We start from the raw sequence: 19,028 nt of genomic DNA on the forward strand, positions 1-19,028 counted from the left end.
GTCGGGGGAGGGGGTGGGTAATGGCCCAGTCTCCTTGCCTCTTGGCAGGACAAACTGTGGGGTGTCTCTCACACTCCAAAGCTCCCTCTGAGTCAGGCTGAAGGTAGACTGTTCCTAAAACCACATTTTTGCTTAGCTTCTTCCTACATCCTATTCTGCCTTCTTTACCCCTCAATAAATAACTTTTACAGACATCCCTGTCTTGGGCTCTCCTTCTAACAGCCTGACCTACAACCTCCTCATTTTATCGATGAGGACACGGAGGTACCAAAGGACAAAATAACCTGACCAAATCCCCTCGGCTGGTAACCAGGGGACACTCAAACCCAGGGCCCCAGCACCAAAGCATTTGTTCTTATCTAGAATCATTGCCCTGCCCTTCATGGTGTCCCCATCCTGCTGAGGGAAGCTGGCCTGCCAAGAGGAAATGACAGTGCAGAGTGGCAAGGCCTGCAATGGCAGGAGAAGGACAGAACGCTTAGGGGTGAAGCCCAGGGGCCTGGCTGTGACTTGGTCGGGAAGACTTCCCTGGGGAGGGAGCAGGAGCTTGGAGGAGTGTGAAAGGCCAAAAGAAAGGGAAGAAAGGGAAGGGTGTTTGCGCAGAGGAAGGCGGATGTGCAAGGCAGGGCGTCCTGGAACAGGGTGGAAGGTGGGGCTGCGAGCGTTGTCACGTTGTGTGTGAGAACCAGATGGTGAAGCGCCACGGGTCTATTCCTCCTGTGGACCTTTCTTGGACACCTGACGTGGAAGTCCTATTAACACGGCACAACTTTAGCTTGGAGGTGGGGGGCAGCTGAGAGGGCCAGCTCAGAACTGAGTCTCAGAGAGAACTCTGGCCATCCGTGTGTGCGTGCCATGTGCATGGGCGCGCGTGTGCACGCATGCAGACTGGAGGTGGGGGCTCTCCAGACAAAGGGTAGTCAGGGCAAAGGCCTTGGGCCGCGGTGAGGGAACCGGGTCTGAGTTCTCCGCTCCTCCCTCTAACCTCTCTGCCAACAGCCCTTCCAGGATAGTAGGAAAGAGTCCCCAAGAGCACAGCCATGAGGGCGATGGAAAGGAGTCTCGTCTGCTATAAAACTGAAGCCAGGGTGGAGTGACCCTCCCATGCAGACCTGTCAGGGAGACCAGAACCTGACGAGGCCTCCAGGCACAGCCGTGCCCTTTCTTTTCTTGGACCTGGAGCAGCGAGAGCCGTGGACTGCAAATCCACATGCCTGGGTTCCCTCTGGGTGCTGCTGTGTGACTCTGGGCTTTTCACTGCCTGTCTCTGAGTCGCTGTTTGATCGTCTTGTCCAGGGATGCAATGGTGATTTTCTTACGTAGCACTCAGGACTGGAGGCCAGAGGCCCTGTGCTAAAATGCAAATATGAAGGCTTGAGAGTTTGTTGGGTTCTGTTTTCCTTGTTGCATTAACAATTACTGTAGACCAGTAATTGATCTTTATGCATTTGAACATGAACCTCGAAAGTCATATGTAAATCAAAACTGCTAGCCATCCATGGAGAAATTGGTAGAAGCCCTGTGACTAAGAATGTTTCTCTTGTTCTTTGCTGGATACCCCAAACCAAAAAATTATGAACATAGGAGACTTGAATGACAATCAGTAAAGTCGATAGATGGATTCAATTTTTAAAAACTAATTTTGATTAGATAATACACACATACGATATAAAATTCTAAAGGTTCCCCTCCCTGGGGACAATGACTATTATGAGTTTCTTCCAGATAGTCATATATTTAGAAATATACACATTTATCTTTTTTCCTTACACAAATGCAGCTTAGTTTATGTCCTGTTCTGCCCTTGCTCTTTTTTTTAAAACTTAATACATCTTGGACATGGTTCCATGTCATTCCACTTAGTTCTGTCTCTTTTTTGATGTCTAGGTTGGATTTCATTGTATGGATGTGCCATTATTAAACCAGTTCCTCTTTGATGGACATTTGGGGGTTTTCCAACAGGTATGTGATGCGGGCCACCTTTTAACCTGACGATCTGGCCGTCTGTGGGGGATGCTGAGGGTAGGCAGGAAAAGGGAGACCAGCTCCCCTGGTCCAGGAATCCAGGTGAGAAATGCTAGGTATAGTTGGTAGCAGTGAAGGAAGGAAGTGAGATTCTGCAACACGCTTGGAAAAATTAAGCCATCTTTGGCCTGAGCTCGAGGAAGCATGAAGCTTCCCTTCACTGAAATGGGAAATAGTCCCAGGAGCTGGCAGTTGGGGAGGGGACAGCCGGCTCTCAGTGTTGGACTTTGAAAGTTTTAAACGCATCCGAGGTATCCGAGAGGAGTTGTTGTGAGAATTAAAATATATAAGGACTAAAGGCACTTGCCTGGCATTTAGCAAATATTCACTACTTTATCTGTTCAACTCTTTCAACCACTTTTCCCATGAAAATGTAGTTTTGTCTTTATGACACACACAAAAATGTTAAAGTAAAAAGTAGAATAAAATATGTCCTCCGTATGTATGAATTACTTTTTAATTTGATTTTCAGTCTCTGTCATACATTATGCAGATATTTATCCTCATTTATTGCCTCCTTAAGTCCATTTTAGTTTTATTAGTCACGTTATATAGAGAACTTACATTTCTGAGAGCCATTACCGGTCATTTCTTGTGCTTACTCACCATCGTGTATTTCTCTTCCTTACGCATTGGGGAAATGTCTATTCTACTTTTTAGTGTCAATGTTCTTCTGGTTTCTTAAAAAATCAAAACACGCCTATTAAAAAGTCCGAATGGTACAAAGTGGTCCAAGAGTGTGGTGTAAAGTGCTCTCCTTTGCCTGTGTCCCCAGGTCCCCTCCCCAGACAATCTTGTCACTGGTTTCTTGTGTAGCCCTAAAGTTGGTATCTGTGTATGCCAAGACACACACAAACACACACACACACACACTTAAAACATCCATGGGCTACAGCCTTAAAAGTCTGAATTGAATTACTGGTCTATTTTGTCGCCTTTTTCATTTGGCATAGTGTTTGTGGTTCTCCCGTGTTATGGTATCAGTACTTTGTTCCTTTTTAGTGTTGAATAATATTCCATTGTGTAGATCGACCATATTTTGTTTATCCATCCATGAGTTTGCGAACATGTGGATTGTTTTTGCTTTTTGGCTCTTATGGATAATAACATTTGTATACACGTTTTCGTGCGGATGTATATTTTCATTTCCCTTGGATACGGGCCTAGGAGTGGAATTGCTGGGTGATATGGTAACTCTATGTTTCACACGTTAAGGAACGGCCAAACTGTTTTCCAAAGTGGCTGCAGCATGTTACATTCCCACCAGCCGTATATAAGGGTCTCATCTCTCCACATCCTCATCAACGCTTGTATTGTCTTCTCTTTCAATGTTCATTGTAGCCATTTGACGGGGGTGTGAAATGGTATCTGGCTGTGGTTTTAATTTGCCCATACAGAACATTTTAATTTAATTACTTAATTAAAAATAATTCTTTACATTTAAAACAGGTATGTCTATGTGTTTTCCTGCTATGGATTTTTCCATATTTTATTTTCTCAATAGTATTGATTAAATGGTGATTTTTTACTGTGTGTAAAGCTAATTTGAACTATTCTATTCCTTGGGTCAATTTTATTTTATTTTATTAGTTTCAAGTATACAGTACATTGGTTAGACATTTATATAGTTTATAAAATGACGGGTCAATTTTTTTTATTTATAATGCAGTACCATAAAGTTTCAGTGATGGTCACTTTATAATATGCTTTATTTACTGCCCATCTCACCCAATAAATAGTTTCTGATATAATAGTTTCTTTTCATCTAATTCTAACTTCAAATGTTTATTATGAAATATTTAAGGCATACACTTATTATATCTGCCCTTTTTTGTCTAAATGGCTGTTATTATAATTTTAACAAGTTCTCTGAAGTATCCCATTGTAATTCAGGTAGCCTTAAATTTATATATTAACTTAGAGGGTTTTTTTTTTTTCTTTTCCTTTCTATGGTCACAAGCAGGTTTTCCTTCACTCAGAATACCATGGTCCGTGGCTTACACAACGCACATTCATTTCTCACAGTTCGGGAGGCCGGGAAGGCTAAGATCAAGGTAGAAGTCCAAAATCCAGTGTCTGGTGAAGGCGCTCTTCCTGATTTGCAGACGGCCACCTTCTCTTTGTATCCTCACATGGCAGTAAGCAGAGAGGGCGAGGACGCCAGCTCTCTCCTGCCTCTTCAGATAAGGGTTCTCCACTCACACGAGAGCGCCATCCTCACAACCTAATTACCTCGCAAAGGCCCCATCTTCAAATACCAACACACTGGAGACTTAGGCTTCAATATATACATTTGAGGGGACACAAACATTCAGTCCATAGTAAGGCTTTATCTCAGTTTGCTCATGCCTATTTCTTCTGTTAGAATGTGACAGTTTTGTTTATAAATGTATCATGTAGAAGCCCCAGTCCCTCCCCAGCAGGAGGGACCTAGGAAATAGGACCTATTTCTGTTCTTATTTCTAACTGCAGTACTTATCTCATTAGAATGCTCTACTTATGTGCATTTATCTAAAGTTCTAGAATTTCGTACTTACCTTCCTCGTCCCTCATAGATACACAATTAGTACATACCCTGATCTTTTTCCTTTTATTCTTCCATGCACATTTGAGCCATCTTTTTCCTTGTCCATATTCCATATTGTAAGGCAAGATCTCTACAGTTGCATTTCATAGGCATGTGTGCCAGAGCACCGTTTCATGGTGCTCTTGGTGGGGCAATAATTGATGCCTCCAGGTTTTCTTATTAAGAAGAATGTTTACTCTCGATCGCTTAAAAACTACTTCATAATGTAACAAGAAAGAAGATTACAACTCTTAACTTTTCTGGAGTCTTATTGGGAAAGGAAGTTGGCCTCTATGGTGAGGTTTATGCCATTTTCATCCCAATAAATAAGCTGTAATAAGTCAGCTGGATTTGAAGGGTGCACTGTAATGCCACAAGTCACTGTAAGGTGATTATTCAAGTTAGTAGAGGAAGGGAGGCCTCCTCTGGGCCAGATGTGACAGGAGGTGACCCCAGGGAGGGTCGAGCAGTGCACGGTCCAGGGACAGAAAAAGCAAGAGTCGGGAAAGAACAGGATCTGAGCATGAAGGCGAGGGGACCGTGTCTGGGTCGCATGCCCTCAGAGGTGTCTCTGGAGGCAGGGGTGAGGGCTGGTACCCTCTTGGATTTTGGAATAATGGGGAAGCACCCTGTGTCCTCTCTTCTTAGGGGTCTACCTGATGGAAACAACCTGCAAATCCAGCTCAAGACACAAGACTTGGCCCGGGTGTCCATGAGACCCTCTCCGCAGACACCCTAAGCATCTATGATGAACCAGGAAGCCAAGTAGGTGGTCTTCGCCCTTGGCCTCCTCTCTTGCCCTCCCATTCACTGCTTCACTACCCCCTACTGCCAAGACTGCTCCCTATCCAGATTTACCCCACTGCGCTGCCCCTGACACAACAAACCTACCCTGAGCCACCACTCAGCATGAAAGTGGCAATCACGGGACCAAGAAAATCAACAAGGGTCTGAGAAAGCATCTAATCTATCCATTTTATAGATGATGTGACCGAGGCCCAGATAGGGAAGAGTCTTGCTCAAGGTTATACTATTAGCGTATCAGCTAAAATAGGCTAGTTTATGCTGCAGTAACAAACAACCTCCAAAGTCGTGACTTACTACAACAAAAGTTTGTTTCCTGCTCCTACTTCTGGTCTATTGTGAATCGGCTGGGACCTCTATTCCACATTATCCTCTTTCCTGGACCCAGAAGCAGCCAAGCTCTGGAGTACTGTTGGTCCCTGTGGGAGAGAGAGAGAGAGAGAGAGAGAGAGACAGAGACAGAGACAGAGACAGAGATATTTCCTTTTGGGAATTCTATTATTCATGTGCTCAATATCCTGTATCTGCCGTCTGAGTCCTGAGTCTGTTATATCATTTTCTTTTTATTGAGAGAGAGAGAGAGAGAGAGAGAGACAGAGAGACACAGAGAGAGACACAGAGAGACAGAGAGACACAGAGACAGAGACAGAGAGAGACAGAGAGAATGGCAGATCACGCATAGGCTCTTTGAAACTTGACACAGGCCATTGTTTAGGCCATTTCATTGGCCAAAGCGTTACCTGGCCTTTTCTGATTTCGAGGGGACAGAGAAATGCAGTCCTACCAAGGACCTAGAAAGAGGAGAAAGAATGTGTGAAGACGAGCGACGGAGCTGGGACAGGAACGCTGGTTTCCTAACCCTGGGGCCGAGGGTCTTTCCCCTGTAATCCTCGGCCTCCAAGGCTCTTTCCCACAGGGGTCTCGGTGACCAATAATGATGCAATGTGCTTTTTCTCCCAGGATGGTTAAAGAGCTTGACGTCCCACCCCAACGGGATAGAGCACGAGGGGTGAAAACTAAGGGAGTGAGTGAGACTGGCTGGAGGGGGAGTTTAAGGATAAAGAAATGATGCCATCTAAGGCACGCCTCACTTCCACCTGGCACCTTGCTGCCCTGGATGACTTCTTTATGGGCAGCATGGACTTTGGACACTATAGTCTGGAAAAGAAGCTGTGCCCTAGGCCATGGCCACATCCTCTTGTCAGGATCACACACAGTTCAGGGATATAGCCCTCGTCCGGTATCAGCTGGGGCTCCAAGGCCTTGGAAATTTACTGGCTCAGATTAAGAAATCTCAATTCTGTGTCTGGCTCTGCCATAGACGTACGGTATGACCTTTACCCTTCCCTGGCCTTAGTTCTTCCGTCTGTTCAGTGGGGATGATGATCCCTGTCTATCCCATGGCTGTGAACATGTTTCGTGAATTCTAAAGCTCTGACTGGGGAGGGATGATGAGAGGGGGCTGGGGACACATGCCTAGTAGGGCTTTTCTAGGGGTCAAAGGAGCAGCTGGGGTCTGAACCCCGGACACATTGTTCTTGCCCCAGCCTCTGATAATTGGTGTGGCCGGCTCCTAGTGGGCCTCCCAGCCCTTTTAGAGTTAAAAGTGGGAGTCTCTGGATTGTCAAGATTATATGAGACACATACAGCATTTATAACAGTGTCTAGCCCTAAATTACAGTGGTTTAAACAGAATAGAAATGTATTTCTTTGTCATTTAATAGAAGTTCAAACGTTCTTGCCCCAGCCTCTGGTAATTGGTGTGGCTGGCTCCTGGTGGGCCTCCCAGCCTTTTTAGAGTTAAAAGTGGGAGTCTCTGGATTGTCAAGATTATATGAGACACATACAGCATTTATAACAGTGTCTAGTCCTAAATTACAGTGGTTTAAACAGAATAGAAATGTATTTCTTTGTCATTTAATAGAAGTTCAAAGTCAGAGAGTCCAGGGCAGGTGGAAAGCTTCCCCGGGGAAACAATCATAGATGTACACAAAAATTTTAATTATAAAGCTGTGCACTCCCCCCGCCCACCTTCCGAAGCACTGGCTTCCACCTCATTATCCAGTATGGCTGCCCAAGGTTCAGCCATCCCATTGACATTCTAGCCAACAGAAAGAGGCAACGAAGGACATAAAAACACTTCCATCTACATCACATGGGCCAAAACTTAATTACATGGCTACATCCAACTGCAAGGAAGGCTGAGAAATAGAGTCTATTCCCAATGACCAGGGACTATCCAGGGGCTCTGGGTCTAAGGAACAAGGGGAGAACAGATTGTGGGGGACAACTAGTTGTCTCTGCCAGGAGCTTAACTGACACAGAGCAGCACAAAAGAGTCCATGGAGACGAGAATGAATAAAGCATTCTCGAGACACCATCTCTAGGAAATGAACCATTTCAGAGCCAGTTCGCAGGCACAGCTTGGGGGTGGGGGTGGATGCAGAAGAAGGGGATTAACCTCTGGACATGGAGACTCCACGGAGAGGCCACTTGTCAGCCTATTGCCTGCCCCTCGGATGTGTGACTGCCTTCCTTGGCTTCCCTCCAGCCGACGTGTCCCACTGCTCACCTGTCCCCCCAGTTAACCTGTCTCCCACTTCAGCTGTTGTCTAGATTACCTGCCTACTCTGTCTCTGCAGGGCCAGCTCCTCATGGACCCCATCAGCCTCCAGCTGGACACCGAGAACCTAGGTTGCCTCGTGAGTCTGCTCAGCGAACACCCAGAATGGCTGAGTGCCAAGGTCAAGTTCTTTCTCCCCAACAAGGACCTGGGCTCCGGGAATGAGGCCCTAGAACTCAGGCAGACAGTCTCCCTACAACTCAGGGAACTGCACGCCCAAGGAACTGCTACATGGCAGAAGTTCATCAACTGTGTGTGCATGGAGCTGGATGTGCCGCTGGACCTAGAGGTGGTGCTGCTGAGTACCTGGGGCCACGGAGAAGGTAAGGGTGGACGTGAGAGGTGCAAAGCAGCCTGCTGGACGCCATGTCACAGGGAGTCAGGCCCAGAGAAGGCCGGGATCCACCTGAGTCACACAGAGACGGCGCAGCCAAGCCAGGAACAAAATTACATGTTTCTGGATGCTTCCCAGAACAAGTTCGCTAATGCCACCAAAATAGCTGGGGACCTGGAGGGCTCTTTCCACCTTTTATTACCCTACCCTAGTTGCCCGCGGAGGCAGGATGCATAGCGAGAAAGGACCAAGTGGCTCCCTCCAGCCAGGAAATTCCAAATAGCTCATAATTCCCAAGAGGTTTCTTGCAAAGTGGTCAGAAGCAGTCATAGGGAGAGCCTTCTGACCTCTACTTGTGACCGGGGCAGATTGAGTCTGCTCAGTTCAGAGGGCGTTTCTTGGGTACCTTCTACTTACAAAGCACCGTGGGGAACAGTAAGAACTCATTCAACAACTCTACCACAAGGCACCGTACAGGAAATGCAGGGGGTTCACCGTGTGCACACGTGTGTATACACAGGTGCATGCATGTGCACAAACACACGTTACATGTGTGCATGCATGCGTAAATATGTGCCTGCACACACATACCTATATATGCACAAACCAATACATACACACATATTTCTGCTTTCTGCTACCGTCAAGGCTCACCACCAGCTGTGCCCTCCCCAGATCGCTAAGGTAAACTTCGTTGCTCCCTTGCTGGGGACCCACCCTGAGGAATGAGCCCTGAGCCAGACATCAGGGCAGAGCTGATCCCAGGATATCCCACCACATCTCCATATGCCCTCCCCTCTCTTTCAGGATTTCCTAGTCCTTCGGAAGCTGATGAAGAAAGCCAACCTGAATCTCAGCTCCACCATGGTGAGGCCTGGGGTTGGGGAGCCAGAAGGGGATGGTGAGCATGCTAAGTCCCCACGTCAAACCTGGAGGAGGCTGATGGTGGCTGGTTACATCCATTTCCCATAAACCATTTTCCTCATTCCTTGACCCATTTGCACATGTCCCCTGCCCCTCACCATGGCTCCCAGTTCCACCTCCTCCTGTTCCGTGCCCCTCAAGGCTTTGGCCTGTCCTGGAGGTCTAACCTGGAGTCTTCTGGGAGAGCCCGAATTGTCAGCCCATGGCACTGCCAGAATCCTTCGTCTGGTTTCACTTGGGGAAGCCTGTTCTCATTTCCCTGTCCCCAAGCTTCTGGGCCTTGTGCTCCAGCCCCACAGACTCAGGCTCCTCACCATTTGGAGACCTTGGGCCTGTCACTGACCCATGGACTGCTGTCCACACCCAGAGAGCCTCTGACTGATTTTCTGATGGAATGGTGGCCCCGTCACCAATTCGTGGGCCACACTCTATTCTCAGAAGCTCTTTTTATTGTGGTAAAATACACATAATATAAAATTTACCATCTTTACCATTTATAAGTGTACAGTTCAATCGTATTAAACATACTCACAGCTATCATTACCATCCATCTCCATAACTCTTTTCATCTTGTAAAACCCAAACTTCATGCCTGTTGAGCAGTAACTGCACATCCATCCATCTCCTAGCCACTGGTAACCACCATTTCACTTCCTGTCTCTTATGACTTTTACTGCTCTAAGTACCTCATATACGTGGTATCATTTTGTGACCGGCTTATTTTACTTAGTATAATGACTTCAAGATTCACCCACATTATAACATGTGTCAAAATTTTCTTCTTTTTTAAAGCTGAATAATATTCTGATGTATGTATATACCACATTTTACTTATTTGTCTGTCGATGGACACTTGGGTTGCTTCCACGGTTTGATTATGGTACACAATGCTGCCGTGAACGTGAGGGAACAAATATCTCTTCAGGACCCTGATTTTATTTTTTTTGATTTTATATCCAGAATCTAGGGCCTTATGGTAGTTTCATTTTTACTTTTTTGAGGCACCTGCATACTGCTTTTCACAGCAGCCGTACCATTTTACAGTCCCACCAACAGTGCACGAGAGTTCCGATTTCTTCACATCCTCACCAATACTTATTATTTTCTGTTTTCTTTTTCTATAGTAGCCATGGTAATGGGTAAGAGGTGGTATCTCGCTGTAGTTTTGATTTGCATTTCCCTAATGATTGGTGATGTGCTTATTGGCCGTTTGTATATCTTTTTTGGAGGAAGGTCTGCTCAAGTTGCCTGCCCATTTTTGAATCGGGTTGTTTTTTTGTTGTTGAACTTTAGAAGTTCTCTATATATTATGGATATTAATTCTTTATCAGATATACATTTTTCAAATATTTTCTCTCATTCTGTGAATTGCCTTTTACTCTATCTATAGTGTCTTTTGATGCACAAAATTTTTAAATTTTCATGAAATCCAATTTGTCTATTTTTTCTTTCGTTACTTGTGCCTTTAGTATCCTATCCAAGAAATCATTGCCAAATCCAATGTAGTGATTTTTTTGTCCTGTGTTTTTTTTCTAAGAGTTTTATTGTTTTAGGTCTTACATTTAGGTCTTTGGTTCATTTTGAGTTGCTTTTTGTATATGGTGTTAGGTAAGGATTCGATTTTATTCTTTTGCATGTGGGTATTGTTTTCTTGGCACCATTTGTTGAAAAACTGTCCTTTTCCCATTGAATAGTCTTGGCATCCTTGTCAAAAATCATTTACAAGCAAAGCTTTATTCCTGAGCTCACTATTCTATTCCATTGGTCCATATGACTGCCTTTACGCCAATACACACTGTTTTGAATACTGTAGCTTTATAGTAAGTTTTAAAATCAGGAAGTGTGAGTTCTCCAGTTTTGTTCTTTTTCAAGAGCGTTTTGGCTATTTGGGGTCCCTTGAGATTCGATGTGAATTTTAGGATGGGTTTTTCTATTTGTGCAAAAAAAAGGTGGGGGGAGCGTAATGGGGTTTTAATAAGGATTACATATGCAAGGAATCTGTAGATTACTTTGGGTGGTATCGACATTTTAACAATAGTAAGTCTTCCAATCCACGAACATGGAGTGTGTTTCCATTTATTTATATCTTCTTTAATTTATTTCATCAGTATTTTGTAGGGTTTTTTTGGTACAACTGTTTCACCTTCGTGGTTAAATTTCTGAATATTTTGTTCTTTTTGATGCTATTGTAAATGGAATTGTTTCTGAAATTTCCTTTTCGGATTGTTCATTGTTCATGTCTGGATATGTAACTGATGCTTGCATACTGACATTGTATCCTGCTACTTGGGTGAATTCATTTATCAGTTCTAACAGCTTTTTGTGTGGAGTCTTTAGGCTTTACTATAAGATAAGATTATATTATCTGCAAACTGATATTTTACTTTTCCCTTTTCATTTTGGATGGCTTTTATTTCTTTTTCTTGCCTAATCGCTCTTACTAATTGCTCTAGTACTATGCTGAATAGAAGTGGAAGGAGGCACCCTCACCTTGTTCCTCATCTTAGAGGAAAAGCTTCCGGTCTTCCACCATTGAGTGTGGAGTTCACAGTGGGTTCGGAACCTTTATTTCTATAGATGTTTGGAATTTTTGCTTTTAAGTATACATGGCAGTAACAACAGGCTTCAACAGAAAACACCCACCACATAATCCCAGCTCCCCGACAAATCAAAACTGTTTGTCCTGGTCCCTGGTCCCTTCTGGCCCTTATCACTGGGCTATCTTTGCCCAGTCCCTAAGCGAGGATACACTTATCTGCCTGCTTCCTGTTTATGGAATGGAGCTCCCAGAGGTGCTGGGCACCTCCTCAGCCCCCAAACCTCACGCCTTACTCTTTCCTTTATTCTTTCCAGGCCTCAAGAGGCCTCATCAGAGCTGTGAGTCCTCCCCCTGCCCGAAGCAGAGCAGGAAGCAGCAACTGGGTAGGTACCAAGGTGGGAAGGGACTCAGACACTGGGATTGGATTGCCTTAGGGCCAGGGCACAGATCCTGGACTCTGTCCCCTGCTGACCAGCTTCCAGGGGCCTAATGACTCTTATAGTCCAAGCTTCCATGAGAGAAAATCAGAGGTCCTGAGTAGGCAGAGGAGAGGGCCGAGTATGGCAAGGAGGGGCCTCCTCCAACAGGTCACAAGGGGGCTTCTCCGGAGATGGCTCAGCTGAAGGAGCCGGAAGCACCCCAATAGGTCACAGCTTCATCATCCAACCTCTTATAGGGACACCCCATGTCTTCAGGGTTAAAGGGTCCCCGGGGAGGTGGCCAGCGTTACCTCAGGCCTGGGACCTCATTGGCCAGTTTAAAAGTGAGCAGGCTACCAGAGGGAACCCCACCAAGGCAGAAGCCCTTAGGGCCCACAGGGAGACGTGGGGGCTGCTGAGGCCCAGCCAGGCCAGGGGAAGTCAAAGAGACAAAGCCCACATTCTCTGCTAGTTGTCCAGAAGAGTCCTTGTTCTTGACCAGTTGTCCCACCAGTTGGGAAACCTAACCCCCACGGGCATAGCCAGAGAATTCACAGGCGGTCAGAGGATTCATGCACTTATAAAATAGAAGACTACTTCAGGCCCCCCAGCTGGGGCTCCCAGTGTCCCCACCAGTGGCTCCAGTCCTTTCCCTGAGACACTCAAGATCTCTCAATGACCCAGCAGTTAAAAAGTCAGTACCTGGCACAGTAAGGGCTCAACTCCCACGGTTCTGATTGGTCGGTGCCTGGGCCTGTAGGTTAGTGCTCACCCCTGGACATTACAGAACTGAAATACTGGAGAGGGGCACAGTTCACTCAGATATCACAGTAAAAGGCTGTTCCCATAAGATGTTGCAAAGGAAGTGCCCCTTTGCCCCTCCCTCATCTTGCTGAAAATTTTATACCATCTATGTTGCAAAACAAAGTGAGTTTGATTCAGACTTCCCCATTCGGACGTCCTTATTTAAATGGCTGCCAGAATGTTTATTTCCGTAGAACGAATTCCTTTTAGGGATTTGACTGGCACGAGAGCCCCTGTGCACTCTGGTCATCCCCGCTCCAAATATACACAGCTGAGGCTGCAGGAGCCCAACGGCCAGAACTGGGGTGAGGCAGCCGGGGGCTGGGAGGTCTCCTGTCTTCATGCTATCTCCCTGCCCCCTGCAGAGCTGGCCAAGAAGTACCTGCAGCTGCTGAGGACTTCTGCCCGGCAGCGCTATGGCGACAAGCTCCCGGGGCCAGGACAGCCCTTCTCTTCCCGCCAGGCCTACGTCCCCCCAATCCTGCAGTGGAGCCGGACCACAGCACCCTTCGACACTCAGGAAGGGGTTATGATGGGAGACCCCAAGACAGAAGATGGTGCTGACATGAGTATCTGGGACCTCGTCAACACTAGGGCCGAAAAAGGCCCAAGGGTGACGGTGCTCCTGGGGAAGGCCGGCATGGGCAAGACCACGCTGGCCCGCCGGCTCTGCCAGGGCTGGGCTGATGGCCACCTGCACCGCTTCCAGGCCCTGTTCTTTTTCGAATTCCGCCAGCTCAATCTGGTTACCAGTTTCCTGACTCTGCCCCAGCTCCTTTTTGATCTGTACCTGAGCCCCGAGGCAGGCCGCGATGCCGTCTTCCAGTACCTGGAGGAAAATGCTAATGAGGTCCTGCTCATCTTCGATGGGCTGGAGGAGGCCCTCGCCTCCTGTTCCAGTGGGGAGACTGTAGGCCCTGAGGACCCAGGTTCAGCCCTCGCCCTCTTCGCCAGCCTCTGCCGTGGGAAACTCCTGCCTGGCTGCTGGGTCATTGCCACCTCCCGTCCGGGGAAGCTGCCAGCCTGCCTGCCCACAGAGGCAGCCATAGTCCACATGTGGGGCTTTGATGGGCCCCGGGTGGAGGAGTATGTGGGCCGCTTCTTCAGTGACGAGCTGTTGCAGAAGTCGGCTCTAGCAGAACTGCGAGCAAATAGACATCTCCAGAGCATGTGCGCGGTGCCTGCCCTGTGCCAAGTCGCCTGCCTTTGCCTCTGCCGTCTGCTTCCGGGCAGCTCTCCAGGCCAGTCTTCAGCTCTCCTGTCCACTGTGACTCAAAACTATGTACAGATGGTGCTCACCCTCAACCCCCGTGGATACCTGAATGCTGAATCCCTGCTGGGCCTCAGTGAGTTGGCCCTGTTGGGCTTGCAGACTGGGAAGGTTATCTTCTCTGCAGGAGACATTCCTCCGTCCATGATGGTCTTTGGAATTGCTCGTGGCCTGCTGACCTCCTTCTGCATCTATACAGGCCCTGGGCACCAGGAGACAGTCTATGCCTTCACCCACCACAGCCTGCAGGAGTTTTTTGCTGCCCTGCACCTGATGGCCAGCCCCAAGGTGGATAAAGACACACTCGTCCGCTACGTTACCCTCAATTCTCGCTGGCTACTGCGGACCAAATCTAGACCGGGCCTCTTAGACCACCTCCCCACCTTCCTGGCAGGTCTGGCATCCCGTGCCTGCCATTCCTTCCTCAGCCGCTTGATGCAGAAGGATGAGGTGTGGGTGGGTACCAAGCAGGCTGCAGTCGTACAGGCATTGAGGAAGTTGGCCACCCGCAGGCTCACAGGACCAAAGGTTGTAGAATTATGTCACTGTGTGGGTGAGACACAGGAAGCTGAACTGGCTGGTCTCATGGCCCAAAGCCTCCCTGATCAACTGCCCTTCCACAATTTCCCATTGACCTACGTTGACCTGGCTGCCCTGACCAACATCCTCAGGCACAGGGATGCCCCTATCCACCTGGATTTTGAGGGCTGCCCCCCGGAGCCCCGCTGCCCTGAGGCCTTGGCAGGCTGTGGGAAGGTGGAGAATCTCAGGTGAGAGGAAGGGCAGGGTAGGACTGGGGAGGACCAGGGAGCTCTTGGGAGAGTGGAGGCCAACCAGTCTGGGAGACCCCTGCTGAGGGAGACGGGGTAAAAATCTTACATATCAGAACAGATAGACCCTTCCAGCACCTTAGTCTGTGACACAGTAAGGAATCTCCATGCCTCCCAGGACCTCTGGGGTCTGATTGGATCTCCTCTTGCCATGGTTTCCAGACTTTGTCTCTGTCTCTGTCTCTGTCTCTCTGTCTCTGTCTGTCTCTGTCTCTTTCTCTCTCTCTCTCATCGTGGGATGGATGGAGCCTCCGATCCAAGCTGTTCTGCTAGAGGCTCTTTGACTTAAAGCAGGTTATTTAACTTCTCAGCCCGAGTTTCTTCATCTCTCGAACGTCTCATTAATAATACCTACTTTATTGGGCTGTGAGGATGAGATGAGATAATGCATGAAAAACACTTCTTAGCATCGTTCCTGGCACACAATAAAGGCTCAATATGTGTAGTAGCTACAGAAAAATCTAGGTTGCAGTTACAAAGGACCCTCCGCCCCCCAAAACTACAGTGGATTAAATACTGTAGCATTTTATTTCACTCTCACGGAAGAGTCAGCGTCCAGGTCAGTGGGATAGCTCAGCTCCATGTGGTCATAGCTCAGCTCCATCTGTGTTCTGGCCTGAGGGAAGAGAAAGACCATGGATTAGGTGCACCGAATGTGTTAAAGATCAGTCCTAGAAATAGGGCACATCCCTCCACTCCCATTCCAGCGGTGAGAACATAGTCATATGGCCATACTGAGCTGCAAGGGAGGCTGGGAAATGCCATCTCTGGCTGGGAAACCATATTCCCAGTTGTATATTGCTCTATACATAGAGAATGGGTTTTAGTGGACAATTTGCAGTCTCTGCCATAATATGTATTTGTTACTCCTACAACCATTACAACAACAGCAACAACAACTATTACTAACACTATTAGCATTACTATAGTCAGTTCCATCGGTCAGAGGAGGGGGGTGGGTCATGATCTCTAAGCCGTGCCCAGCATTGATCCTCTGCCACCTTGCCTCTTCCTGTGGCAGCTTTAAGAGCAGAAAGTGTGGGGATGCCTTTGCAGAAGCCCTCTCCAGAAGCTTGCCAACAATGGGGAGCCTGAAGAAGCTGGGGTGAGCCAGGGCTTAGAACCAAGAGGGATTCTCAACTGGTGATGCCTGGAACTCTCCTCCCTTCCCTCAGCCCTACACAGGGTGGATTCTGGGCCTGTCCCCCTTTCCATCCCCATTTCTCCCCACCATCTCTGCTTACCCTATAGGTTAGCAGGAAGTAAGATTACTGCCCGAGGCATCAGCCACCTGGTACAGGCTTTACCCTCCTGTCCATACCTGGAAGAAGTCAGGTGAGTGATCTTCTCCAAAAGGACTAACTGGCTGGGGGAAGAGGTCACTGCCCAGGTCTTGTATAGTCCATCAGGATCTGGCCAGTAGTTTTCAATGAGACTCAGAGAGGGGAAGCATCAGTCCAAGAGCTGGGTGGGGCTGGATCCAAACACCAGGCTCCCAAAGGCCCCAGAGCAGTGCTTCTCTCATCTAATATTTTGAACCATCTCAAAGGAGCTTGAGTTTTGAGGTCCCCTTCTTCCCTCTTTCTGTGATCCTGAGAGAAGGGATAGCAATGTATAGGCAGGTGGCAGGCACTATGGGTGCACACAAATGCATGAAACACACACATCCCTTCACATGCGTGCACATATGAGTACACACTTGCACTTGTCTGTTCATTTAAGTATATGTTTCACGTCCATGCATATTCCTAGGTGTGCACATGTGCAGCATACACATGCATGCACACTTAGATCCACATACACATCTAAGTACCTATGCTCAAATATGCTTCCGCCCTGTGTCTGATGAGTGGCCTGAGAAGGGTGGGGCCCAGGCGCTTCCTCAGCAGCTCACTGGCAGAACGACTGCCAGCTGGCACCTTTGTGAGATTTAGAAAAGGTGCCTCCAGCGCTAGGGGGCACTGCTTGCTGAGTGGAGCATCGGCTGGACTACGGCTCCGCTCTGTCCTCTCGATTGCATGTCTTTGTGCGTGATCGCTCTGGGTGATGAGAGAAAAGATTGAGGTCACTGTCAATAATCAGGAAAGAAAAGTTAATGTTGACGAGTTTAATATTTCCGAACTTTCTCCTGACCAGAGTGCTCACACGTAAAGGCATCCTTGCACTCTTCAGTTCTTCTGTCCCTCCAGCTAGGAACCCAGGCAGAGCTGGGTTGTGGACTCCATTTGACAAGTGGAGAATTGAGATCAGAAAGGAATGTACTGGGCCTAGGGCTCTGAGTGGATCAAGAAGTGGCATCTTCAGCATTCCAGCCTAAACTGCTCATCACCTGGGAGCCAAGAGGCCCTAATGAACTTGAGCCTCAAGCACTCAGACATTGCCCCGAGAGCAGGATGCTGGGTCTCTTCATCCCACCTCATGGATGCCATCTGAATCCTTGGGCCTCCAAGCAAGAATTCCCCCTAGGGGGCTGAATAGGGCCAGAAGCGAGGCCAGCAGAGGGCCCTTCCTCCTAGCTTGGCCGGTTGGATACTGTCGAGCAGGTCACCAACTCCTTCTGGGCCCCTGTCTTGTGTCTCCGGCAATGAGGGTGGCGATGCCTGTCACCTGCCTACTGGGGCTTCTAAGTACCCCTCACCCCAGGACTGAGAGTTCGGGCTTTGGTGTCCCTGCAGCTTTCAAGACAACCAGCTCAAGGACCAGGAGGTGCTGAACATTGTGGAGGTTCTCTCCTGCCTGCCACAGCTCCGAAAACTTGAGTAAGCAGCCTTTCCACCACCCCTGCCTGAGTCACCCTCGTCCCTTGGAGAGCAAAGGTCTGGGGCCCATGGGATAGGGGATTCACTCCTGGCATCTTTGCCACAATCATGTAGTCTAAGCCGCAACAATGTCTCCGTGACGACCCTACTCTGCTTGACAAAGGTGGCAGTCACACGTCCTTCCATCAAGATGCTGCAAGTGAGGTGAGCAGGAGTGGGAGCCTGGCCTTCAGAGTCTCAAGAAAAGGGAGGGGGTGGGAAGGACTAACAGATGGATAGATGAAGGAATGAATCAACAAATCTAGGAAGCACAAGCATAGCCCGAGGAATGAGCCATGTGTCTCTCTCCATGGTGCTGAACTAGCATTGCCTGTTTGGATCATGGGGTAGGTTAAATGTCATACCTCTTAATTCTAAAACAAGGTAACTCCTATAAAACCTCTCAGCGTTCCTAATTTTTATTATCTTTTTTGTAAACGTTGGTTTTTGTTTTTGTTTTTGTTTTTGTTTTGTTTTTTACTTTTCGAAACACTCGGGATTCATCAAACAATGACATAGTCACCATTTTACATGTCTGGTTTGGAGCACTTTTCCCAGTTTTGTTGTTCCTCATCAGTCACAAAATCAGCTTTCTCTGGCTGTTTGGGACATCAAGGGGTGCACAGGTAGGGGTGATATGCTGGTTTCCAGTCCATGGGTTTCATGACTCGGTGTCTGACCCTGCAGGAAGGAGGACCTCGTCTTTCTTCTCTCCCCGCCCACTGAGAGAGCTGCAGAGCCGCAAGGGTAAGAAGTTAAGGAGGGGGAGGGTCTGAGCTCATCCCGAGAAGCAACCTGGGCAGTTTGGAAAGGTGGCTGAGGGAGCTTAGGAAGAGGTGGAATGTGGAGATTCTTCTTGCTACTGCTGCCCTGAGAAGTGGCTTAGCTCTCAGAGCTGGCAAAGGACGTTAGCTTCTTCTAGTGTCTCTGGACCACATCTGACTCCTGTGATGAGGGAGCATCCCTAGAAGTATCAGAGTGAGTCAGACCCTTAGGGGGACATGAAGATACTGCTAGGTTGGCATTACTATGTAGGTAAAACTCTTCTAACTAAAAGGAAGAAAGAAGAGGAGGAGAGGTGGGGAAGGAGGA

At 47.9% G+C, this 19,028-nt stretch overlaps 1 protein-coding gene across 4 annotated transcripts in view; it reads left to right on the plus strand.

Moving 5' to 3' along the window:
- NLRC5 (NLR family CARD domain containing 5) overlaps positions 1–19,028 on the plus strand; it is a 75,909-nt gene that overhangs the window by 17,251 nt on the left and 39,630 nt on the right. For 3 of the 4 annotated variants that reach the window (XM_015586955.2, XM_025044612.1, XM_025044611.1), the window contains exons 2-12: positions 1,888–1,962; positions 5,240–5,356; positions 8,038–8,341; positions 9,160–9,219; positions 12,130–12,198; positions 13,404–15,078; positions 16,160–16,243; positions 16,390–16,473; positions 17,814–17,897; positions 18,012–18,101; positions 18,624–18,683. In XM_015586955.2, coding sequence (XP_015442441.1) covers positions 8,050–8,341; positions 9,160–9,219; positions 12,130–12,198; positions 13,404–15,078; positions 16,160–16,243; positions 16,390–16,473; positions 17,814–17,897; positions 18,012–18,101; positions 18,624–18,683 — 2,498 coding nt within the window. In that variant the 5' untranslated portion in view covers positions 1,888–1,962; positions 5,240–5,356; positions 8,038–8,049. The remainder of the gene's footprint in view (positions 1–1,887; positions 1,963–5,239; positions 5,357–8,037; positions 8,342–9,159; positions 9,220–12,129; positions 12,199–13,403; positions 15,079–16,159; positions 16,244–16,389; positions 16,474–17,813; positions 17,898–18,011; positions 18,102–18,623; positions 18,684–19,028) is intronic. The other variant, XM_006908777.3, reaches the window with a different exon arrangement.

The sequence above is a fragment of the Pteropus alecto genome, unplaced genomic scaffold (genome assembly GCF_000325575.1).
Source record: "Pteropus alecto unplaced genomic scaffold, ASM32557v1 scaffold123, whole genome shotgun sequence".
Lineage (NCBI taxonomy): Eukaryota > Metazoa > Chordata > Mammalia > Chiroptera > Pteropodidae > Pteropus > Pteropus alecto.